This window comes from Dasypus novemcinctus, chromosome 19, assembly GCF_030445035.2.
Source record: "Dasypus novemcinctus isolate mDasNov1 chromosome 19, mDasNov1.1.hap2, whole genome shotgun sequence".
NCBI lineage: Eukaryota > Metazoa > Chordata > Mammalia > Cingulata > Dasypodidae > Dasypus > Dasypus novemcinctus.
Window position 1 is genome coordinate 84,188,137 of NC_080691.1, and position 25,177 is coordinate 84,213,313.

Genomic DNA, 25,177 nt, shown 5'->3' on the forward strand with positions numbered 1-25,177 from the left:
GGTGCCGTCACACCTGTCGCTGCCACCAGTGTGATTCTGAGCTGCTCGGCTCGCGGGGGCCTGGGGCTCAGGGCAGGGCGGGCAGCACAGAGCCAGCGCCAAGGTCACAACGTCTGTTTATTCCCCACACGGTACACTCTGTCCTCGGGCGCTCGCTGGACCCGGGGCGGCCCTGCTCCCGCCCGTCCCATCGCACTCGTCTCCCAGGACGCACGCGGGCGATCGTCTGCCTCACAGCCCCGAGGGCCTCCTGGACCACGTTCCTCGCAGGGGCCGCACGGCTGGTGGCTCAGGGGGAAGCGGGGGCTGCCGGGGTGCCCGAGGCGCCCGGGCGCGTGGGTGGGCTGCCCCAGCCCGTGCTTCCGCCTCGGGGCTGGGGGCCCCTGGCACGTCCCGGGGGCATGGGGGCTGCTGTCCCTGCCGAGGGCGGGCGGTGGAGCAGGGCCGGCTCGGGCGTGGGGTGCCCACCGGGGGTTCCGGGCGGAGGACGGGGGCGCCCTGTGTCTCCCAGGGCTCAGCTGAGGTCTCCGGGCTGGGCCCGCCGTGGGGGGCCCGTGTGGCGCAGCGGCTTCTGGGTTCTGCAGCTCACGGAGTCGTCATGCAGAGCCCGAGGGGCGTGGGCAAGGCGGGTGCCCCACTGGGGCTGGCAGTGAACTCGGGGGCGGGCCCGGGGGGCGACTGGGAGAGCGGATCCGGACCCAGACAGGAAAGTCCCGGAGGACGGGCGGGGAGGGGGCGGGCGGGGGCTGCCGCAGGTCCCCGCCTCCCGGGAGCCGGGAGGTGGCCCAGCAGGAAGGTTCCAGAGACCCCCAGCGTGGGAGACGCTGGTGGGCGGGGGAGGCAGGGGCTGGCTTGCTCGGGCGGCTTGCTGGCTTTTTTTGGGAGGTTTGGGGTGGGGAGGGGCAGGGGGCTCCATCTTAACATGCAAATCCAAGTGGCCTTGGACTTCCGCCCCCCTCATTCTCTCTTGGGCGGTCCAACCCGAGGAAACCGCAAAAGACGAGGAGGCTTCCGGTCTGCGGAGGGAGGACGCGGGCGCGGTCGTTGCTGGGACAGCTGGGGAGAGAGGACACGCGCCGTGAGGGCCGGGGCGCCGCCTGCGGGCCGCCGTTCAAACGCCCGGCCACCCCTGGCCCCCCACCCCCGGGCTCCCCGGCCGTGTTCCCAGCACGGTGGGCACACCCCGGGGCCCGCCGGTCAGCGCTGCCGTCCCCGCCGCGGTGCCGGTGGAGGGACACCCGCCCCGGCCAAGCCTGAGGAGTGAGGGGCTGTGGGGCTCCGTGCCCCCCACGGACGCCCGGAACGACTGGCCGAACCAGCAGGAACATCCTTCCCCAGGCTCCAGGAAACGGTTCAAGGGCCGTGGGCACGGGCGAGTGCCCGGACAGGAAAAGGGCCGCCTGGAAGTGGAGGCGTCTCCCGGCGCCCTGGCTGGCCCCTCCTCCTCGCTGGCTCGCGCTCCCACAGGGGATCCCTGGTCCCGGTTCTGGAGGGGCACAGTGGCCCTCATGGGCACACTGGAGCCTGTGTGTCCGGCCCCCTCTGGCTGGTGGTGGCCTGAGGGACTCGCCGCCCCAGAACTTGCCCTGCGTGGAGAAGGCGGCTCGCCGAGCCTCCCAGAGGACGCCGTGGGTGAGCGGACAGGTCGTGCCACCCGGGGAAGGGGGTGGCGGGCTGTGAAACCCCTGCACAGTGGCCGGGACCACAAGGAAACGGCCTCCTAAGGAAGGGGGTGGGATTTGTACCCGTGCAAGCGGGGGACTTCCGAGGGCCTCGGTGCGGGCCGAGACAAGGGAGGCCCCTCGGCGTTGGCCTGGAGCCGTTCTCTGAACTCATTGTAGGAGGAGCCCCCAGGAGCACGCGCGCCCAGCTCAACCCGCAGAGACTGAGAGGGTGTGGTCTTTTCTAACCTTTCTTTTTTAAAAATTAGTTCCTGGGATTCAAGGAAAACTCAGAGCACCAGCTGGAAACAAACTTAAGGAACAAGAACGTATTAAAATAACAAAATGTGCAGGTTTGAAAAAAGTTCACACAGCATATGAAGGAAGAGGAGGCTGTGGCCCAGGCCAAGGAGGAGATGAGCTGCACAGCAGCAGTGAGGAAGATCAGACCCGGGAGATGCCAGACAACGGCTTAAAAAATATGACCCTATACATGCCCAGGGAGCTCGAGGAAAACCTGGGCGAAGAATTCAAGGACAGCAGGAAAACAACAGAGGAACACAAAGAGGGTACCGAGCGATGGGGGTTAAGACAAGGAACCAAACAGCTGGCGACCAGTGATGGAAACTGAAAATCCCCCCGAGGGGTGCAACAGCAGACTGGAGCTAGTAGAAGAGAGAATCCGTAAACCTGAAGATGAGACCATCTTAATCACCCAGCCTGGGGAGCGGGACGAGGGAAGAATGAAGCGAACCGAGCCTGAAAGGCATGTGGGCACCGTCCAGCGTGACGATGTGCCCCTTGTGGGAGCCCCAGGAGAGGAGGCAGGAGGCTACTCAGAGGAAGAGCGGCTGAACATGTCCTAAATGAAAGACACGAACATGCACATCCAAGACGCAGAGCGAACGCCCAACGGGATCAACCCAGACAGACCTGTGCTGCAGCTTATTACGATCAGACCGTTGAGCACCAAAATTCCAACAGCTGCAAGAGAGAAGCCACGTGTCCCATACACAAGAGCCTCGGGAAGGTTAAGTGCTGATTTCTCTTCAGAAACCACGGGGGGAAAAGACGGGGGAAGATGTATTTAAAGCGTTAAAAGCAATAATTTGCCAACCAAGAACTCTATACCCGGCAAAACTGTCTTTCAAAAATGAGGGAGAGGTGAAGGCGGTCCCAGACGAGCAGAAGCTGGGGGCTCGCCAGCGGAAGCCGCGTCCTGCGGAGCTGCCCGGGGCAGTTCTGTGGGCTGAAAGCGAAGGGGGCCGGGCGGCAGAGCGAGGCCCGAGAGGAAAGGAAGATGGCCGGTGAGGGCAAGGAGGTGAAAGGTGTCAAGGCCAGTGCAGTTGTGTTTTAGGTTTGTTAACTCCAGTTTTGAATCCTTAAGGATATGAAAGGCAAATGCCCAAAACTTAATAAGAAACTGGTGCTTTTGGACTCATGCCGTATACATATGCAATGTGACAAGAACCACGCAAAGGTGGGGGACGGAAGGGACACGGCGTGTGTAAACTATCCAAGTCAGGCTGGTATCAGAGCAAAGGAGGTTGTTACAGATTCAGGCTAAGCCCCGTGGTAACTACAAAGCAACTACTGCAGAACAGGAAAGCGCGTACGTGGCACTTAGGGTGCCAGGGGTGGGAAGAAGTGGGAATGGGGAGTCACTGCGAAATGGGTGCAGGGTCCCCGAGGAGATGAGAGTTCTAGTGATGGATGGTGGCGAACGCACCGCCACGTCGTGAAGGGGACGAGTCCAGGGACCGGCATGCCTGGGAGGGGCTGAGATGGGGAAGTTTGCACCGCGTACTGTTCCTTCCACAAAAGGAAGGCGCGAAGGAAGAGACGGTGACGATTCCATGTATCGTGTGACCCCAAATGGGGTCCAGCAGAGGAGAGAAGGCTCAAAGGGACACGGCTGGGGCATTTGGGAAGCTGAAATAGAGACGGTGCGCTTGAGGGTGGCGTGAGGTTTCCCGAGTAACTGCGCTGACGGTGGCCAAGGCAACGTGCGCCTCGTTCTTGGGCAACGCACACGGCCACACAGGGCATTCGAGAGTGTGACGTGGGCGACCTACGCCGACAGCTCAGCAAATAGGCATAAGGATGGGGAGAACGGTCCGGCAAACGGGGCAAAATGTGAACCGTGGTGCCTCCGGGCGGGGCACGTCGGGGCTCTCACGGGTTTCGCGTTATTTTGGTAACTGCCTCGTCAGTATGAGGTTTCTTGGGAACGAGCAGTGCCGCTTGCCGTCTGCTTGGTTTGTTCTGTAGAGGGGCTCCTGGCCCCCCGCCTGGGGCTCACCGGTGCCGGTCACTCCTGCTGGTCATCGTTGCTGGCGCTGGGCGTCCGGCTCCGCATCTGACTCCTGAGCTGCTCGATGAACTCTGGGTTCTGCTGCTGCATCTGCTGCGCGAACTGCTGGCCCCTGCGCAGGGGGCGGGGCGGAGCGGGCTCAGCCGGGGGGCGTGAGGGGCCGGCCGCCTCCCCACCTCGCCCAGCAAGAGCTCCCTGGGCCCCGCGCGTCGCCCCTCGAGGCTGCGGCCCGGACCCCTCCTCACCGGGGGCGGGGCGCACGTCCCTGCACCTCCCGCCCCGCCCTCGGCAGGCGCGCCGACTCACGCCTGGATGAGGCTGGCCAGGTCGTTCTGGGAGGAGCTGGAGCCAGGCGTCCCCAGGGGGTTGTGGCTGCCCGAGATCATTCCGGACATGCTGAGGGGAGAGGCCGCCGCGTGGCCGCTCAGCTCCAGCCCGCCCCGGCGGCCCCGTGGAGGCGGCCGGCCCGGGAGGGCAGGGTCCCGGGCGCCCCCCGCTTCCAGGCCCGCCCCAGCCTGCCCTTCCCCGACCCGCGCCCCGTGAGTCTCATCAGCTTTCCAGGAACGTCCTGTTCTGGCTTAGAGATGGGGTCTCGCCCAGGGGACACTGGGGACGGCGGAGGTGGTCACCACGGGGAGGGGGGCCTGGGGACGCTGCTGACACCCCGCGCGCCGGGTCGGCCCCCACCCTGGCCCGTGGGGAGGTGGGAAGGGGACGGGCCCCCCACTTACAGCTGCTGGACCTGGGGGTTGTTCATGAGGTTCGATGCCTGAGGGAGAGAAGAGACCGTCAGAGAAGAGAAAGCGGCCTGTACAGCCGTCCTGGGCGCGATCGTTTCAGAACACAAACCAAGAGGAGAAAAGGAAGAGAGCGTCTCCCGCCGGGCGGCTTCTCGTGAGGTTGTTTCCATTCTCGGCCCTGTGGTCCAAGGACGCCCTGCCCCAGAACCGTCCCCCCCCCCCCCCCCCGCGCCCTGCTGTCCGAGGGGGCGCCCCGGGCCAGGCTATCGGCCGAACACCGGAGGCGGGCGTGGCCGTGACCGACGTCGTGAGAGACCTGGGCTGGGGGGTCCTCCCGCCTCCGGGCCATTCCGTGGGGAAAGGCAGGAGGGGCCTGTCCTTGGGCTCACCCGCCGGTCTCGCCCCTGGCGCTTCTGTCCCGGGGTACACGGGGTGGGCTGGGAGCGTTTTACTTGCCGTGCAAACCAGTTGTGGGGGGTGAGGCTGGCTACTGGTGCTGAGTGGGGCGCCCAGGAAGCGCTCCCCACCCCTCAGGGCATGGGCCGGCCCACCCCAGAGAAGGACACGGCCCCGGGTATGAGCAGGGCCAAGGTGGGAAGCCCCGTGTTGAGTGTGGGCCCGCTCCCGCTCCCACGGTACCCCAAAGTCAACTTCCGGTGGTAGGGACGATGTAACAGGGCGACCCCCGGCTTCGGGGGTTCTCGGTTTGTGCGTGTGAACGTGTGCGGCCTCCTGGGATGCCGGCAGGCCAGATGATTACGGGATGCAGGGTCTCTGGGGGACAGTGGGAGCCCCGAGCCCAGGGGCTCTCGAGCAGGGTGACGCCCCTCTCCAGGGACGCGTGGGAGCGGTGACATCTGTGCTCGTCCTGCTCCGCTGGCTGGGGCTGGGTGCTCCCGGCGTCACATGGGCGCCCAGGAAGGCCCCCGCCCCGCAGGGCCGGGTATGGGGGGAGCCAGGACGTGGGGGGCTGCTGGGGCGGGCGGGGGCTTACCATGCTCATGAAGCTGGGGTTGTTCAGCAGGCCGGCGATGTCGAAGCTGCCCATGCCTCCCGTCTGCGGGCCCAAGACGGCAGGTCAGCCCCCGCCGCGCCCCCCGCCTGCCCCCCCCGGCCCCGTCCGGCCCCCGCCATGCCCCCGCCCGGCCCCCGCCGCACTCACGGGGCTCGGGGCCTCCCGCAACTTCAGCTCGGCGATCTTGAGGTTCGACTTGTACGTCTCGTTGTCGGGGTCCAGCTCCAGCGCCTTCCTGTAGTAGGCCACGGCCTCCGTGTGTTTGTTCAAACTGGACAGCGCCAGCCTGCAGTCGGGGACACGCCGAGCGGGGCTCCTGAGACGCGGGGGCCAGCCTGGGGGTCTGCTCGCCCCGGCCCGGGGACCCCGGTGACGACCGGGGCAGCTGGGGGTTCCCATGAGTCGGAGCCCAGCTGGGCAGGGCGGGTGAGGGGGCCGGAGTCAAGCGCAGGCCCTCGTGGGGGGCCCAGAGAGCGAGGCCTCCACCCTCAGGTCGGGGGGGTCTCACCCAGGGGCCCTTCTGTACCCAGGGGACCCTGGGTGGCATTGGGGGACATTTGTGGCTGTCACAGCTGGGGAGGGGGCTGCTGGTGCTGGGGGGGGAGAGCCCAGGGAGGCAGCGCCACACCCCACAAGGTGACCAGGCCCAAATGGCCGTCGTGCCGCGGTGGGACCCCTGTGACAGGGGTGGGAGGGTTGCTGGAGGTGGAGGACACGAGCGGCCTCCCAGGGGGCCACATGCTGGAACGGCGGGGGAGGCAGGGAGGCCACGGCTCCTGGCTGGCCTCGCAGGGACAGCGTGCCCTGGTGCGTGGCTCAGCCATAAGGAGCCTTCGCGTCCTCTACGCCAAGGCGGGGGCCGCGCAGGGCAGGGGGCCCTGAGGACGCGCCCCACACCCGGGGGTGGGCTCCACCCTGGGCCGGCCCGAACCTCCCTCTGGCCTGCCCCGGTCTTCCCAGGATTGTTCGGGAAGCTGAGGAGGGGGAAGGGAAAGCCCTGGCACCGCGCCTGGCACCGGGGGCTCTGGACACGGAACCCTCCTCTCCTTCCTGACACAGCGAGGCTGAGGACTCAGGAAACCTCTAGAACACGGCGCTGGGAACAGGGCCACGTCCTCGAAAGGCCTCCGGGTGCTCGGGGTCGGGCCTGGGGGCGCCACCCGCCCCCAGGGCGCCCGAGGACGCACCCCATCCTGCCGTAGGCCTTGCTGTAGGACGGGTCGATGCAGATGGCACGCTCGCAGTCCCGCACGGCCCCCGCGTAGTTCCCGAGCTTGCTGTAGGCCGCAGCTCTGGGGGGACAGAGACGGGGGGTGTGGGGGCGGGCAGCCTGGAGTGGGGTGTTCACGTTGCTGGGCTTCTCAGCAGCTGCCCAAGGAGAGCCAGGGTGTGTGTGGGCCTCGCTTCCCCACCCGTAAAATGGAGTGGGTAGCAGGCGGCCACGAGGCACGGTGGATGAGCCGGGAGGGGTGGGCGCTGGCTGCGACAATGGTTTCCGCCTGTCGAGTCCCTGTGCTGTGTGCCACCGGGAGGACATGGCTTTTGGGGCCCTGTCCTTGCTTTACCAGTGGGGAAACTAAGGACCGAGGAGGTGAGGCGGGTGGCTCCACACCGCAGAGCTCATGGGCAAAGGGGCCGGGACGGGAAGGCAGACCAGCGAACGCCCCGAAAGAAACCAGACCAGAGCCCCACGTCCCTCAGACCAGGGCCACGGACCCCCGGGGCCACCCATGGCCTGGCCTCTGCCCACTGGCTCCCCTGCCGTCCGCAGTGCCTTCCGTGCTGCGAGAGAGCCCGAGTGGGCCCGGAGCCGAATGCTGGCTACCGCGGCTGACCCCATTCCGGAGAGCGCCAGCCAAACCCCCCGCCAGGGGGCCTGTGTGTTGACCGCTGTGGTGCCTGGCGACCGCAGAGGCGGCCCGGAGACGGGTCTTGGGACACGGCTTGGCAGCTCCGCCACGTCCCAACTGGGCCTCAGTCTCCCCGGCTGCCCGCCAGAGGTAGGAGAACCGAGCCCTCCCTGGGGCCCGGGGATGGAGTCACGTGGGGTTTGTCACGGCAGCCCTGGCCGACCCTGGAGGACGCCTGGCTGGGCCGGGGCCTCGTGCTGGGCTGTGGGCCTCCTGGGCGGTCCCTGCCACAGCCGCCCCGGCAGGCCGGCACAGCGAGGCCTGGCCGTGAGATTTGTCTCGGGAGACCACGCGCCTGGAGCCTGTGCCCTGCCCCGTGCCCTGCTCTGCGTCCTGACAGGTGGGGCGGTGCCAGGCGCCGGGGCAGCGCCCTGGCCGAGCACCCCACGCCCGTGAGGCTGGTGGCAGGCTGGTTTGGGCAAGGCACCAGGGGCCGCTTGGGCAGAATCCTGACCCTGAGACTGACCTGAGCTGCCAGGCGTCGGGTTTGACAGCTGTGCCGGGGCAGTGAGAGTAACGAATTCTGAAGTTGCCAAATCGCTGGTTAGTCAAAAAAACTGCGCTCCTGCGCAAGGCCACCGTCAGAACCCTGTGCCTGCTGCTGGCGGTGATGGTTTTCACGCTGTTTCAGGTTGTGTGTTACACATGAGGTTCTTTGGTGCTTGTTTTTAATATTTCAAAATATAGGAACGTGTGAGATAGAGAAAACATACAGAAAAAGCAGCTCGACCAGGCGAGGGGCAGATGGGAATGCCCTGGACTAGCTTTTCAACCTCTCTGGAAACCTAAAATCCTCCCAAATACAAGAGCTGGAAAGCCCCAGAGGAGCCCTGCTGAGGGGAGGGGCGCGGACAGCACCAGGCCTGCGTCTCCCGGTCCGTTCTGGACGCTTCCTGCGGGCTCAGCCGCACACTGGAGATGCTGTTTGTATCCGACTCTCACCCGGCACCCCTCTCGCTAAAGACCCTTCAGCAGGTATCCCGTGTCGTGTGGCCAGAGGACAGCCGACCTTGGTTCCCCGTGAAAAGCTGAGGGCAGACGCAGCTTTCACTACTGCCAACGCTAACACTTCCGTGAACAAATGCACAGACTGCCAGCCGAGACCAGAAGCGGTTTCTCGGTCTGAAGTGTGGCTGTGAGGGTCAAGTTCCTGCGTCAACTTGGCCAGGCAAGGGTGCCCAGTTGTTTGGTCAAGGAACACTGCCCTGATGGTTGCTGTGAGGTTCTTTCAGGGATTTCACGGAATTAACGGAATCTACAGCCAATTGCATCTACCATTAACGGACGAGATTGTCCCTAGTAACAAGAAGAGTCTCCTCCAATCAGGTGAAGGCCTTAAAGGGAGAACTGAGGATTTTGGCACCAGAAAGGAGCATTTCCAGCTCTACTCCAGCCAGCCAGCTTCTCCTGGGACTTCATCGAAACCTTCCTCGGCCTGGCCCTGGGAATCTGGATGTGCCCATCGCCATGGTCACGAGCCCATTCCTACAATGACTGTTAGTATTTGCACTCACACACACACACACCCCCCCCCCGTGTCAGCTTGCTTCCCTGGAGAAGGCTAACCCGGCGCGGTGGAGAATGGCGGCACTCATTTTATGGTGGGCGCACTGTACTGTTGCTGGCTGCCTGATACCCGACAGCTCCCTGGGACCACAGCTGAACCAACGCTAGATGGACATGCGAGCACGGCTCCTGCTCTGGGTCCTTCCAGAGCGCCCGTGACCCCCGGGGGACGCCTGCCCGAGCCCCACGCTGGTACCTGTTACAGAAATAGACAGCATTGGCTGGGTTGAGCTCGATGGCTTTTCCGTAGAAATGCACAGCAGCTTCGAAGTTTTCTACTTTCATCTGCTCGTTTCCTGAAAGGAAAGAAGATCATTCCTCGCTGGTTGTTTATGTCGGAGCCGAGTCGCCAGAGGAACCCCACCGCTGCCGGTTCTCGGGGCTTGTATTTTAGGGTGGGAGAAGCTGTCTGGGGGCGGGACGCGCTCAGGGCCAGGCCCAGCGGCTACGCGTGGGTGCCCCCTGGTCAAGCTCTTGCTTTGGCATCTGCCAAGCGAGTGGGGTGGGAGCCAGAGAGTGGGTTCCACATCGAGGCCCAGTGGGGCGGCTCGTGCTGCCTGGCTCGGAGGAACCCCGAATCTTAACCGTCAGCCCTGGGGACCATTACTGCTGCAGTTTCTCCTTCAGGAGGATTCTAGAATCTTCCCTTTAACCAGGCTCATGGCACCTCGCCTCGCTTTGAGGGGCGGTGGCTCTTCTCTCCGGCACTGGCTGCCCCTGTTGGCGGGACGCTGAAGCCAGAACCACTGGGAGCTGGGAAGAACCAGCTTGCTGCCCCCCACCCCAGCCAAGATGCTAACCTGGGGGGTGGCGGGGAGGGCTGTGCGTGTTTTTAAGCAGTTTTCATCAGATGTAACAATTCACAGACCGTAAAACGCACCCGTCCGTGAAGCACACACTCCGGCAGCTGAGTATATTTGCGGGGCCATCTGACTACCGCTGCTAATTCTAGAATATTCTCACTGCCCGTTACCCGTCGCCCCGGATCTCCCTTCTGTCTCTGTGGGTTGTAAGCTCTGAGTACTTCCTAGAGCGTTTCTCTCTTGGCGCCCAGCTCCCCTCGGCGACCGCCATGTTTCCAAGGCCCTTCCTGGGGCAGCAGGTATTGGGGCTTCATTCCTTCTTAGGCCAAATGTCCCACTGCCCGGCTGGCCCCTTTTGCCCCTCAGCCACCTGCTGATGGACACCGAGGCTGGGGCCACCTCGGGGCTCCTGGGAACTGGGGACACGTTTCTGTGGGGACCTAAGCTTTCCATGCTCTCGGGCAGGGCCTCAGGAGCAGACCTGCTGGTGAGAAGCTAAGTCGAGGCTGGACCTCGAGAAGGGGCCGGGCCTGCCTCCGCGGCGCCCGTTCACCCCCCAAGTAGCGCGCCAGGTGGCGAGCCCGCCGCCTCCTTGCTCCCGTGACGCCAACGCCCCATGGCCACCGGAGCCGGGGCCGGATGGGGCGCTCCTGGGGTGGGGGGCGGGCGGCTCTCACCTTCGGTCTTGAGGCGTTCGGCCTCCGCCGAGTCCTCCTCGGAGGGCGGCGTCTGCTCGGGGCTCTTTGGGTCCCGCGGCGTCTCCTGGCGCGTGCGGCAAGGAGGCTTTGAGGGGCGGCGGGCCCCAGCCCGTCCCAGCAGCTCTGCGGCCTCCCCGCTCAGGGCGCACGGGGTGGCGGGGCCCGGAGGCGAGTCTGCTGGGACGTGGCCGCGCCTGGCGGCGCCTGAGGGGCACTCCAGCTCCCGTACCTGGCGCCCCTGGAGGGCGGCCGCAGCTCTGCCAGGCGAGGAGGACGCGGCCGTCCCTGCAGCCCCCCACGCCCCGCCAAGGCGGCCGGCTGCCCAGGGTCCTCGGGAGACGCCGGCGACGGCCACGGCTCTTACCACGGAGGCTCACCTTGCCGGCAACGGCCGCGTCAAAGATTTCCGGAAGGGTCTGCGGGAGGGCGAGGTCGCTGTCTTCCACCGACACCCCGAACGCGGTCTCCAGGCACTGGATGGCAACTGGGAGGGCGGGCAGAGGGGACGCCGTGCTCGGGGACCCGCCTGGGTGGGGGGCAGCGCGCGCCCCCTGCATGCCCCTGCAGGGCCCGTTCACCGCCCCTCCGGCCGCCAGCCCCGGGGAAGCGGGAGCCGAGGTGGCGTCGCCAAGGGCGCCCGGCGGGCCTCCGAGGGGATCCCGCGGGGTCCCAAGCTGAACGCCAGCCCCACCACGCGCCTCTGTGGGCGGGAATGGGAAGTGCCTGGAGACCGCGGGGTCTGCCCGTGGCCCCTGCCCGGACTCGCCCGCTCAGCCACCCTCGTCCAGAAGCCCCTCAAGGGGTCACCTGTCGGGGCCACCCGCCCACCCCAGTGCTCCCTGATGCCTGGCAGGCGTGGGGGCGGCAGCTGCACCACGCGCCCCACCCCAGGACTCCCCACGGAGCCCTCCCTGCTGCCCCCGCTGGAGGACCTTCTAGACCAGCCAGGGAGACATGACGGGCTGGGCCGACGCCGAGGGGGCTCGGTGCGGGTGGCCGGACCCCCGGGCGAGCTGTGGGCAGGACCCTGAGGCCTCTGAGCGCCGGGCCTGGGCCCCCGACCCCGCCCTCCGGCCACTTCTGGGCACAGGGGCTGCCGTGCACCCTCCTCGACCAGGGGGTACAGCTACGCGCACACCGGGGACTGGAAAGTCCCAGAACTGCAGGGCAGATGGGGAGACTGGGTGGCGCTGCAGGGGGGCCCTGCTCCCCAACATGCAGAGCAGATGGGGAGACTGGGTGGCGCTGCAGGGGGGCCCTCCTCCCCGACATGCAGAGCAGCGGGAAGGGGGCTGGGCCCGGCAGGAGGGGGGGGGCTCTACGCCGCCGAGGCCGCCGGGGGCTGCACCCACCTTCCAAGCTCTCCTGGGCGTCAGACGACAGCCCGCCGTGCCGCAGCTGCTCGTGCAGGAACTGGACGATGGCGTAGGCGAGGCGCTTCCTGTTGTCCATCGCGACGGGCTGAGACCACCCTGCGGGTTCCGATCTGCAGGCGGAGCTGGGCATCAGAGGGTGCCGGGCGGGCGGCAGGCACCTGGCTCCTAGGGTGAGGGGCTGCTTCCCCTCCGCAGGCCGCGCCGCCGGGGCCCCCCACCCCGTTCCCGACCCCCACACCACCCGCTGCCCCGCACGCCCGCGGCCTTCAAGTGAGTCGCTGCCCAGCCTGCCAGCTCCTCCTGTCCAACCTTGGCTCCCAAGCCGCTGCCTCCGGGAAGCCCCCAGCCTCCCGCCGCCTCCAAGAAGCCCTAGCCTCCTGCCACCTCCAGGAAGCCCCCAGCCTCCAGGCCTTGCTCATCATGCTTTCCTCGCTGGACAGGGCGCGGTAGAGAGAGGGGCCTGGGGACGGGGGGCCCGGGGCTGGGCTGGGGCGTTTGCCTATTTTATGAACCATGGAGGTATCGGCTGAGCCTAAAAAGGAGGGAATAGCCGGCATTCATGTCCCCAGCACGCGAGGGGCCCGGGGAGGGCTGGGGGGCCCGAGGAGCCCCGAGCCCCGATACCCGCCCGTCCCCGGGGGTCGCCTGAGGCCAGGCTGCTGCCCCCAGGGCCGGGCGGTTCTGTCCCCAGGGGAGACATCTGGAGATGCTTCCGGGCGTCGTGCCAGGGTGCTCCTGGCCTCGCGGGGCGGGGGCTAGAGATGCCGCCCAACGCCGCGCCTCCCCTACAGGGCCACAGGCCGCCACGCGGGGGTGGGCTCCCGGCCTCAGAAGTCCAGGGCCCCCCGGGTTTGGAGGCCCCAAGGCCAACGCCAGGCTCCCCCCAGGCCGGGCTTTCCCTGGACCCGGGGCGGGCTGCCGAGCACGGACACGTGCTTCCCGCTGGCAGCTCCCTCCGTCACGCGCTTCGCCGTCGGCCTCATCTAAAGGGGTCTTCTGAGACCCCACCCCCTTACCAGCAGCGCACTCAGGGCCCTATTTTTGCAGAGGTCCAGGCCCGCAGAAGAGGGTTAAGCCCTGAACGCCTCTTTATGGGGAGCGATTTGATCCCCAAGTCACAGTAGCCAAAAGGTGGAAGCAACCCCAAGCATCCACCAGCAGACGAAGGATAAACAAAACGGGGTCCGGGAAGTGGATGTGGCTCGAGCAATTGAGGTCCCGCCTCCCACGTGGGAGGTCCTGGGTTTGGTTCCTGATGCCTCCTAAAGAAGATGAGCAGGGGCAGGGAGCTGACGCGACAGGCAGGCGTGGTGAGCTGACATAACGAGATGATGCAACCAGAGACACAAGGAGGGAAACATAATGAGACACACAACAAAGCGGGGAGAGGATGTGGCTCAAGCAATTAGGTGCCCCCCCCCCACATGGGGGGGTCCCAGGTTCGGGGGTCCGCCCAGACATAAAAAGGAATGGGGTGCTGATACCAGCGGCAGCATGGGTGGACCTCAAGGACGAACCACTCGCAAAGGGACAGATACTGTTGGATTTCGCTGATGTGAAGCGCCCAGAGTAAGCAAATCAGAGACACAGGCGAGGCGAGGTTGGTGGGGTGGGGGGGGGCCGGGGAGGCAGGGCTTCAGGGGCTCTGTGTGGGGGATGGAGCAGTTTTGGAACTAGATGGCAGTGATGGTGGCACATCGCTGCGCAGTATTTAACGCCACTGAACTGTACAAGTAAAAACAGGCTAAAATGCCCAAACAGCAATAATAGTAAAACAAAGGTGGAAAAGAGAACGGTTGGTTGGTGACTCATCGGCTCCCCGGCTGGAACGAGACCAGCAGGAGCAGGGCTGTGCATTTTTACTTTCCTCCCGGGAGCCCAGCCCAGGGGCCCACGGTGCTTCCGAGACCCCCTTCTGAGGCTGTGTCCTGCCCCCAGGACGCCCGGGCTCAGAAGGCCGGGGTGATTCTGACAGAGGATTCCACCAAAGCCGAGAGCTGGTGCCGCCAGCGCAACCTCGGGAATGGCCTCTGGAGATGGATGAAGCAGGGGCTGGCCAGGCAGGGCCAGGCGGAGAGTCCCACGAGCCAGGAGTGCTCAATAAATGTTTGTGGAGCGAGGGGGAAAAAAACCCGGGCTTGCATGAATGTCAAATATTCTGCTTGCTCCAGCTGCTTGACAATAACTCGTTATTCTGCTACGCTACATGCCCTTCTCTAATTTTCAAAATCCGCTGAAACAACACGAATGCGTGTTTAGAAACTGACCGAGTTAGGGAGCCAGTGTTGTTCTCCCTGCCCACCCCCCCCCCGCCCCTGGAGGTACCGGGGATTGAACCCGGGACCTTGTACGTGTGAGGCAGGTGCTCAACCACTGAGCTACACCTGCTCAGTCCAATGTTCTCCTTTGGAGAGGGAAAGTGGCACAAAACCGCAGCACTGCGGGATCTCAGCCGCCAAGGCTGACATCGGCCCAGCGGCAGCCCCAGTGGGGCCAGCGAGGGGTGTCTGCCGCATGCCTGCTGCCGCCACGCGGCCAGGGGCCAGCTCTAGCCCCGCAGCGGCCCCCTCTCCAGATGCGCCAACGCCGGCACGGAGGGGCTTGAAGACCCGCCTGGGGTCCCGCAGCTCGCGGGGAAGCACCGCGGGACGGAGGAGCGGGCGGAGCCGGGAGGGGCGCGTTCTTCCAGAAAAGGAAGCGTCCCCCTTCTCCACACACGCGTCCGTTGCAACTGCCCAGACGTCTAATGGCGAGAGACAAAAAGGTTCCAACAGACAGAGTCAAACGCGGCACAATGGTGGATCCGGGGCCTGGGTGGGCCAGGGGCTTGGGCTCCGTTGGAGGCCCCCGTGTGGGGTCTGCACGATCTGGGAGACCCTCCTGGACGTTTGAAGTATTTCAGAATCAAAACGTTAGGACCACCCTCGGTCACACACCCCTGGAGGAAATCAGACCCTGCGAGTAAAATCACACGCCCACGCACGAGCTGGGGGACTTGCCGCACGCCCCCTGCCCCCGCCAGCCCTGCCACCCCCGTGGGGCCTCCGGCGGCACAGGCTGGATTCCGGGGGACGGGCTGCCCTCCCTGGCCAGCCTCTGTGCTATCCGTGCCCGCGCTGCTTGTCCCACGGGCCCCGGTGCCCATCACGAGGAAGCCGCGCGCCCCTCGCGACGCGCACGCCACCCTGTGTGTTCCTTGACCACAGGGCACCCCCGCCCCACGTCCCCGCGAGGACGATGTCATTTTGAGCTCCGGTTCGGGCTTGTGGAGCCCTGGTAGGTCCCTGCTCTGGGCCCTGCTGGGCTCCTACGTCGGCAGGCCCGCCGGGGCCCCTCTGCCCCCTCCACCGGCCCCTGGGGCGCTGTCTGGAGACAGCCTGCGTCGCCATGGGGAGGGGTGCTGCTGGCGTCGAGTGGGGGGAGCCTGGGGACGCTGCTCGAAGGTGGCCGGGACGCCCCTGCCCCAGAATGAGGCGGTGAGAGCTCCCGGGCGCGCGTGGCCCTCGGCGGCCCGTGGCGTCCTGCCCCCGTGACCGACAGCCGCACCTCAGCGAGGATTCGGGCGCGGGCAGCGCAGCTTCTTGCTTCTGGCCCGCGCGCCCCCGAGAGCCGAGCCCGGCTGCCCATGGGAGGTGCCTCAGTCTCCCTGAAATGCCTCGTGGAGGCAAGCAGCCTCCCACGTCACAAGGAGCGGGCACAGGGCCGCCGGCAGCCTGGGCTCGCCCTCCTCGAGCAGGGGCGGAGAGGACGGGCACTGGGCACCCTCGCCGGCTTTCCCGTTGGTCTACTGGGGAACTACACCTGGCAGCGATGGTTTCGGGGGAAATAAAATGAGAGCCAGGCGCCAAGGGCCACGCGCTGTATGAGCCCATTGACACGAAACGTCAAGGGGGAGCAGACGGCAGGTGACTGCGAGGGGGACGGGGGGCGATGGGTGGGGGGTGAGGGGCGTTTTATAAATGCTAAGGGGGAGAGTTTTATGGTGAGCGAGTTCCGTCTCAAGGAAAGAAAGGGGCTGTGGGGGAAACAGCTGTTTCGTGTGGCCGGTTAGGGGGTAAAAGGGAACCCCGGAGGCCGCTGTGGTGGTGTCATGGGGAGAAGTGTGTCCCTCCCAAGTCACGTTCGAGCCCTGCCCCAGCTCCCTGAAACGTGACCTTATTTGGAGCTAAGAGGAGGTCCCACCAGAGCAGTGTGGGCCCTAAAGCCAGGGCTTGGGGGCCGCAGGACAGACACAGACAGATGAGGCAGGAGACAGACACACCTGGAGAAGCAGCCCGTGAGGAACGGGCCGGCCGCCAAGGTGCGGCCGCAAGCCAGGGGCTGCCGGGGGCCGTCAGAGGCTGCAGGAGGCCAGGAAGGGCTCTTTTCTTTTAAGATTTATTTATTCACTTCCCCTCACGCCTCGTTGTTTGCGCTCACTGTCTGCTCTCTGTGTCCATTCGCTGCGTGTTCTCTGTGTCTGCTTGTCTTCTCTCCAGGAGGCACCGGGAACTGAGTCTGGGACCTCCCATGTGGGAGGGAGGCGCTGAATCGCTTGAGCTACCTCCATGCTATGCTTTGTTGAGTTTCTCATTGTCTTTCCTCTTCATGTCTCCTTGTTGCGTCACCTTGCTGTGTCCACTCACAGCACCTGCTCGTCACACCAGCTGGCTGTTTTGCTTCATATTCTCCAGGAGACACCAGGAACTGAAGCTGGGCCCTCCTGGGTGGCAGGCAGATGCTCAGTTGCTTGAGCCACATCTGCTTCCCAAGAAGGGTCCTGACGTCGACTTCTCACCTCCACTTCTGGGTACGAGGGAGGATCGCCCCGGGGGCCCCCAACAGCTGGGAGACCTGAATGGGGAGCGGGCCAGTCAGCCAGTTCTGGACAAAGGCTCGTAGAAACCGAACAGAAGGGCCTGCCAGGGATCGGCCGCGGCCGCCCTTTGTTCATTCTGAAGAACGCAAACCCCGAAAGGTGACGCCACCTTCCCCAGCTGACAGCGTTCAGAAGTGGACAGAGTCAGGCCCGCTGGCCCCAGAGCTAAGGGAAACAAACACGTGCTATCCGAAATGCTGTGACGCGCCTGCTTCCAAACCCCGGTCCTCTCCTTAGGACGAAACCTCTGCCCCCCAGACCAAGATCCACAGTATCCTCTGCTGTACATCGGGAGCCAAGGGCCACACCTGGCCGGCCGCCTGCTTTTTTTTTTTTTTTTTTTAAATGGCCTACAAGCTAAGAATGGCCATTTTCTGGCGGTTAGGTTTTTTTTTCTTTTTAAAGATTATTTATCTTTCCCACCCCTCACCCCTGTTGTCTGCTCTCTGTGTCCCTTTGCTGTGTGTTCTCCTGTGCCTGTTTGCCTTCTCTTTAGGCAGCACCAGGCACCAATCCCAGGACCTTCTGGAGTGGGAGAGAGGCGCTCAATCTCCTGCACCGCCTCAGCTCCCTGGCTGCTGCGTCTCTTCTTGTCTCTTTATTGCGTCATCTTGCTGCGTCAGCTCTCCGCTTGGGCCAGTTCACCACATGAGCCCGCTCGCCTTCACCAGGAGGCCCCAGGAATCAAACCCTAGACCTCCCGTATGGTGGACGGGAGCCCAGGCGCTGAGCCACAGCCACCTCCCGGTGGCCACCTTTTGAATGGTTACTCCGTCTCTGCCTAATGGTCCCGAGTCTGCCCCTGGGCCATGAAGCCCACATCTTGGGGTCCTGGAAAGTGCTGACTGCTGGCGGGAGTCACGGCCGGCCAAGAGCTGGACAGACCCCGGGCTGCGTGCACGGCCATGCCCGGCTCACTGTCCGGTTTCCTGGGGTTGCTGTGACAAAGTGCCCTATGCCAGGGGTGGGGGCTCAGGACCATGGACCCTCATTCCTTCAGGCCCCAGAAGGCCTCCGGAACCTGCGGGAGACGCCTTCCCGGCCCCCGCCTGCAGCTGCGGCACGTCAAGCTCTGCCCCCATCGTCCGTGTGTCCTTCCTCACGAGCCCCTCCGCTGCTGGGCTTGGGGTCCACCCCCTCCAGGACCTCACCTGAACGCCGCTCCACCTGCAGAGACCCGGCTTCCAGGAAGGCCTCACGGCGGGGTGGGCGAGGGTTTTGAGGCGGGGGACGCGCTTCACCTGTTCGGGAGGCAGCACGAGGAGTCAGACACAGGACCTCGCCTGGTTCTCCCACCACCCTGTGAGCGCTGGAGCCAGCCCCAGCTGCCCGGGACCCGCGCCACGCTTTGTGGGGGGAGGGGCTCCCCTTCCCTCCCGGCTCCTGACACGGGGCCCGGCGGCCGTGGGTTTCGGGCCGGGAGTGGGATGAAGAAACCTGATTCGCAGAGGGACCACTGCCTCCCCTCCGAGCTGAGCTCTAAGGCCTGGAGAGGGGCCCCCCAGGGGCTCAGAATACCCCAAAAGGAAGTCTCGCTGGACCCGGCTTGCTTCAGGCACCCCAGGGCCCCGCACGTGCTCGCTCTGAGGCTGCTCCTGCCGAGAGCTCACCGCGCCCCCCGCGGGCGTCCTGCGTTTGTTGATGGCGTCGCCCTCCTGCCCCCGCGTGCCACGGTTCTGTCCTGCTCTGTTCACTCCAGGCCCGCCTAGGCCAGGGGCTGGCATATGTTCTGTGACCCTGAACACGGCACCGGGCAGCGAGCAGCACATCCTTCTGCGCGGAGGAGACCCTCGGGCTCCGGGGTGACGGGCCGAAAGCCCGAGTTCCAGGGCAAGGGCGCGCAGCCGCGGAAGAGCTGAGTGGCTGCGGCACGTGCCGCCCGGCCCGCACAGCAGAGGTGTTTTCCCTGGCCGAGCCTGCTGTGGGGACGCGCACCCCGATTCCATGCCACCTGCCGGCAGGGCCCACCCCCCAGCACGGAGGCTGGGCAACCCGGCTGCCTGACGGACGCTACACGCCAAGCCGGGCGCGGTGGAGCCCCCACCTGACATATGGACGAAGGGCCAGGGAGGGCAAGAGCCTGGAGTCGTGAGCCCGCCGCCAGTGCCCACGGCTGGCTGCGCCGGGACATGCCCCGGGGACGCCCCGCACGATGGGTGCTAACGCACCCTGCAGGCCTGCTGTGAGGACCCAGAGCCCAGTCGTGACAACCCAAAATAACCCCAGACATCACCAAGTGTCCCCAGGGCACAGAACCACCTCCAGGTGAGAACCCCTCAACTAGAGGATTCCACTGCCCCCAAGAGACCCGGCGCCCCGTAATCACCCGACCTACGGATGTCCTGGAATGCTGCGCACATTTAAACACACACGCTGAGGAAGCGGATGCGCCTCAACCAGCTGGGCTCCCGTCGACCATACGGGAGGTCCAGGGATCGATGGCCAGGGCCTCCTGGGGAGGGCAAGTAGCCCTCGGGGCAAGCCGGCCCATGCGGAGCGCTGGCCCACGCTGGAATGCCCCCCTGCACAGGAGTGCCCCCCTGCGTGGGAACGCCGCCCCGCATGGGAAAGCTGCCCCGTGCAGGAGTGCCGGCCGACTCGGAGAGCTGGCGCAGCAAGATGACACAACAAGGGACAGAGAGGAGAGAAAATGAGAAGATGTAGCAGCACAGGGCGTCGAGGTGGTGGCACAAGAGAGTAATTGCCTCTCTCCCACTCCCCAGGATCAGTTCCCAGAGCCGCCTAATGAGAATACAAGCAGACACAGAAGAACACACAGTGAACAGACACGGAGAGTAGACAACTGCGGGGGGCATAAATAAAATAAATCTTTTAAAAATATACACAAGCTGAGTGGGGGCAAGAGAAGAGGAGACTCCCAGAGGCCGGGGGGTCACCCTGGCTTACACCATTTGACTCATGGGAATTTACTCTGGTGTCGAGTGGGAGCCAGGCGTGGAACCCAAATGGTTTTGCAAATACTTAACACAGGGTCTGCTGCCTCGCTCATTCGCCGCCGTGGGGCGTCCTGGGCACTGCGGGGTACTGAGCGGCGTCCCTGGCCTCCAACCACTAGAGGACATCCTCAGGACCTACAGCTGGAGATTTTGCGGTTTGGGCTTGAACGGAAGCACGGCGGACCAAGACGCGCGTCCCCCCAACGCTCTTTCCCTACTGAGACAAGAACTGCCCGGTCCCACCAGGTTCCACTCATCCTGGGCGAGGATAAGCATGTAGCCGCCTTAGGAGGGATTTAATGTCGTCTTCTAGTGCTCTGGTGGCTTGGTACCTGCCACACTTTTCTACCAAGTCCTTTTCCCTGGCCTGTCCCCCAAAACGCGAACACCCAAGCAGCAGCGTCTTGGCTTAACAACTACGTCCTGGACACAGCAAGGTGCCCTGAGAGCACATGCCGTCAGCAGCAGCATATGAGCAAATACTGAATATGAAAATGTCAGGAGATAATTACTTTATTTGCAGAAGATAAAACACACACACACACACATACAGTTGTGACAACCAAAAATGTCCCCAGTCACCCTCAGCTGAAAGTCACTGATAAACGCTGAGTGGGGAAAAAAGAGAAGCTCTAATTCCTTGTGGGTCAGGTTTTCGGGTCAAATGATTCTGCAGCCAGCTTAAGGGAAATCTGCTGGCGGAGGAGCGGGGATTTCATAACTGCATAGAACAGACCAGAGATCCGCGGCTGCGGCCCGCTGGCCTGACTTTGTGTGATGGACCCGGCACAGTGTTTGTCAAAGGGGGTCCGCGAACAGCGTTGCTGTGCCCCCCTCCCCACCGAGATGGGGGCAAGGGGGCGAGAAGAGCAGGCCACAGCCCTCGCTTTCACACCCAGCTCGGAAGACCAACACGTTTTTTGCTCTTCAGGAAGCCGCAGCCACAACACGAGGACCGCGCTCTCAGCCGACCGCTACCGGGCGCCTGGCCTCTCCCGGGCCGTCGAGCCTTGTAGGGCTTTGGGCTGCCGGTCCAAGTTCCCAACGAGGGCCGACTCTTTCTCCAAACAGTGGGCCCTTCCAGAACTCTCAAGAGACCACCAAGCCCAAGGCCCTGGAGTAAAAGGCGAGGGGTGCAAGAGCCAGGCTGCCAGCCAGGTGAGCTGGAGGGACACTGGCCGGGGCGCCTGGCTGGGAGGCTCCCGGGGGCTGGTCGGTCTCTAGCTCCACACCCCGTCTTCTCACCTTCTCATTAAAATAAAACCAGCCTCGATTTTTTTCACTTTCCTTAGGCCGGAGCTGATGGTCGAAAGGAAATGGTGGCGCCCCCTCCTAAAATGAATGCCCCCCTCCCCAGACCCCCAGCAAGGAGAGACACCCCCCCTTCTGCTCCAGGCGGGCCCCCCCGGGGTCCGCCCTCCTTTAGAGGCTGGGTCCCACCTCCCTCCTGAATCCTTCGCAGCTGCTTTTTTCAACCGCAAGTTGAGGAGAGGTGCTGGGGCCTGGGACTCGGGCTGAGACCCCCACGCCGCAGCCTGTTTTCTCCCAAGACGCCCCCGGGCCACCACTGCGCATGTCAAGACCCCACCAGCTCCCTGAAATGCCGGGGCGCGCAGCGGAGGCCCCTTACCAGCTGGGAGTCACGGGCCACCCCTACTCCAAACTCTTCCTGCTCCGCTCAAACGCGACCCACCTGTCCTCCCACACACCTGGGGGACTCCTGTTCCAATACAACGCTTCAAGGGCACCTCCTCAGACACAGCTGGATGCCCTGTTGATCCTGCAAGCCCAGGCTCCTCGTCCTACCTGGAGCCGAGCATCTCTTACAAGGCGTGATTCTTAGGGGCCCGGGTGCCCCACCGGGCTGAGAGCTCCTGGGGAGATCGTCTCCCGTTGAGCTCCCAGCACCGAGCAGCACCTCATCCATTCAGACACAAGAAAATGCCAGATCCTGGTTAAATTCAGAGCGGTGGGATCAAGCACCTGGGGGAAGACATTTCTCTTTGGGGCTGGGCAAATTGGTAACGGACCTTGTCTTGCCTATCAAGGAACAATCCCCTTCATTCCTTCAGCCCTTCCTGACCATATCCTACCAGAGCCAGGGGCGGATCTTGGGGGGGGGGGGGGGGGGGAATAGACTTGAGTAAGATTCCCGCTCTCAGGGATTCCCAGGCACTCAGCCTTCTAGGAAGATTTCCTACTAAGCCTGGGCAAACATCCGTGGCTTAGGAGTTCCCAGGCACCAAGCTAAGTGCTTTACAGGCAACAGCTCATTCGCAGGATTAGCATTTTCTGAGATGGGCCAGAGTAAACAGTTCGCAGCTTTGCACACCATTTCAGGGGTGTCCACGCTGGCGAAGAACCACCGGCTCGAGGACAAGATTTCTTAACTTGGACACTGCTGACATTTAGGGCCAGGGCATTCTCGGCAGCGGGGGCCGTCCTGGGCACTGGAGGGGGCCGAGATGCCTCCTTGGGCTCCACCCACTCGATGCCAGCTGCACCCCCTGAGTCGTGACAACCAAAAATGTCCCTAGACAACGCCAAGTAGTGCCAAACTGCACCCCCAGTTGAGAATTACTGGGTGAGGGAGAGGAAAAACAGGCCAAACCAACCATCGGAGCTAGAAACAAAGGAAACCGGGAAAAATCATTTAGCCTAAGGTACCGCATGAATAATTTCTGGGTGACCAGTAACAAAATACAGCCATTCTCTAGGAAGCCCAAGGGCCAGCCGTCTGATTAAAAATCGCCTTAGGGTACTTGAAGTATATAGATGGCATATACTTTACGATTCTTATTTCAGAGATCAGAAAGTGACTGGCCCAAGTTCACACGACAGGCGTGCGGTGGTGGAACTCGTTCTCAATGCCAGATGCCCCCCAATTCTCAGCACAACATGCAAAGACCCTAGACGTGAAATAAAGACCAACAACCGCAAACCCTTTTGAGCTTACGCCTGGCTGCCCAGGAACCCCCCCGGCGCAGGGACTACGACAACGCCCGTTCTACAGAAGGGAACACTGAGGCTCCGCGAAGCCAAGAGGCCGACCAAGGTCACGCTGCCAAAGAGCGGTGGGGCTGGGATCCGTGTCCCCACAAACGGGGGATCCCCGAGTCGAAAGGACCGTGTTTCCGGCAGTTAATAGGAAGGAGGACGGCAGCCGACACCCAGCGAGCGCTCACGACGTACGAGGCGCTTTTACCTTCGGTCGTCCCCGCCACGGACCCGCGTAGCACCATTTCCAGGGCCCGGGGGCGGGAGACGATGGCGAACGAGGGCCTCCGCGACGCCGCCCGGCCTCAGTTTCCCCTCAGCGCCGCCCACTCACAGGATCCCGCGGGGGGCGGCGACCCTGGCCCCAGATGGCCCTTGACAGACCTCGGAGCCGCGGGGGCCCCGGGAACCCCGAACCGAAGACCCCAGGCCCGGCCAGTTCAGCGCGTAGCCCACCACTCACCTCTCAGGCGGCCGAGCCCCGACCCTCCGACGGCTGCGCCTGCGCACCGTGGCCCCGCCCCTCGGGCCCGACGCCTGCGCGGAAGGAGGTGGCTCTCGTTTACTTTCATTCTGCGCAGGCGCCGCAATGATCGAGGGGGCGTAGACGGAAGTGACGTATTCGGAGGCGGGGACAAACTGGTCGTTAGGGCAACTGGCCTCCCGCCCGCATGGGGGTAGGAAATGAGGACTTGCCCTCTAGGGCTGGGGCGGAGCAGTGCATGATGGGATGCTGGAGGACTCCAGCGGGAGGGCCGAGCAGACCACGTGGTGCAGGCGCGTTGGACGCTTAAAACCCAAGACAGGCAGGCGCACACTTTTTTGTATCTGTGCATCCACCCGAGCAAAGAATGCAAAGATGCATTCTTTGATCCATCCCATCCTCTTAGAGATGATTCCATACAGCAGGTGCCTAGCATTTATTGCAAACTTAACTATAAAGTCCAATTGTCTGCTCTTTTTACCTGATTTTGGGGGGGTAGGACTATAGTGAACTAGTACATACATACTTTTTAAAAAAGTTGTTTCAGTGCAAGTGCTAAGAATCAAAAATGGGGTGAAGTGATGTAATTGGGGAAGCTTGGTTGGCTAGGATCGTTTAGATGTACATTTGTTGGGAAACCACCAAGACCCAGATAAGATTAAGTGATAAACTCGAGAGAAAAACAGAAAACAAAGAAAGTCTTAGTGGCCAGACTGGAGTGGGATGAGTGAGAGGGCCAGTGATGGGAAATTCTCTGCCAACTGAGAACTGACCACCATGTATTAAAGTTGCCAGAGTAGGGAAGTGGACTTGGCCCAATGGATAGGGCATCCGCCTACCATATGGGAGGTCCACGGTTCAAACCCCCGGCCTCCTTAACCCGTGTGGGGCTGGCCCATGCTCAATGCTGATGGGTGCAAGGAGTGCCCTGCCATGCAGGGGTGTCCCCCGCGTAGGGGAGTGCGCCCTGTAAGGAGAGCCGCCCAGCACGAAAGAATGCACAGCCTGCCCAAGAATTGATGCCACACACATGGAGAGCTGACACAACAAGATGAGGCAACAAAAAGAAACACAGATTCCCGGTGCCACTGATAAGGATAGAAGCCGTCACAGAAGAACACACAGTGAATGGACACAGAGCAGACAACTGGGGGGGGAGGGCAGGGGGAGGAAGGGGAGAAAAATAAATAAAAATAAATAAAACCTAAATAAATAAAGTTGCCAAAATAGTTCTCCCAATTTATTTATTTTTTACATTTAAACCCGTCAACGGATGAATGGTGACCATCAACAGATGAAAGGGTAAACAAACCGGTCTATTCACACAATGGACTATTATGCAGCTGTAAGAAGAAATGAAGTTGTAAAGCGTATGGGACAACATGGATGAACCTGGAGGATATTATGTTGAGCGAAGCAAGCCAGACACAAAAGGACAAATACTGTATGACTGTATTACCAGAAACCAAATATATTGCATAACATATTGTATGATTCAAAAAATAAATTTATATGTATCTAGTACACTAAATTGAGAAATGGAGGTTTTTATTCAACCGGTTTTCTTTATATTTCTCAATTGTTTATATTTCCGATTATTAAATATACCAAAAAAGAAATAACAGACAAAAAATAAATCGCATAATAATAAACACCCTGGAATTTTAAAATTTCTGTTGCAGGAAGAAACTTTTGTTGTTTGCGTTTGTTTGTTTTGCCAGTTTAAGTCTAGTTATGTCTTTGTGGGTACTTCAGAAGAATGACTTTGTCTTCAAAGCTGACAACACAGGATGTAGAT

General features: G+C 63.0%; 1 protein-coding gene across 2 annotated transcripts; it reads right to left on the reverse strand.

Annotated features, from left to right (window-relative positions):
* Nucleotides 1-99: 99 nt before the first annotated feature.
* Nucleotides 100-23,428, reverse strand: SGTA (small glutamine rich tetratricopeptide repeat co-chaperone alpha). 2 transcript variants are annotated; one of them, XM_071210016.1, is made up of 13 exons: nt 23,359-23,424; nt 18,093-18,182; nt 12,060-12,193; nt 11,085-11,191; nt 10,687-10,771; nt 9,403-9,502; nt 6,918-7,022; nt 5,878-6,016; nt 5,710-5,772; nt 4,707-4,744; nt 4,282-4,371; nt 3,964-4,087; nt 100-1,056 (listed from the first exon to the last, which is right to left on the reverse strand). In XM_071210016.1, the coding sequence occupies exons 3-12, from the start codon at nt 12,157-12,159 to the stop codon at nt 3,973-3,975; spliced, it is 942 nt and encodes a 313-aa protein (XP_071066117.1). In that variant the 5' UTR covers nt 12,160-12,193; nt 18,093-18,182; nt 23,359-23,424; the 3' UTR covers nt 100-1,056; nt 3,964-3,972. The 2 variants fall into 2 exon arrangements, with proteins under 2 accessions (XP_071066117.1, XP_058138232.1); XM_058282249.1 differs by lacking the exon at nt 18,093-18,182 and having other exon boundaries at nt 23,359-23,428.
* Nucleotides 23,429-25,177: the final 1,749 nt, after the last annotated feature.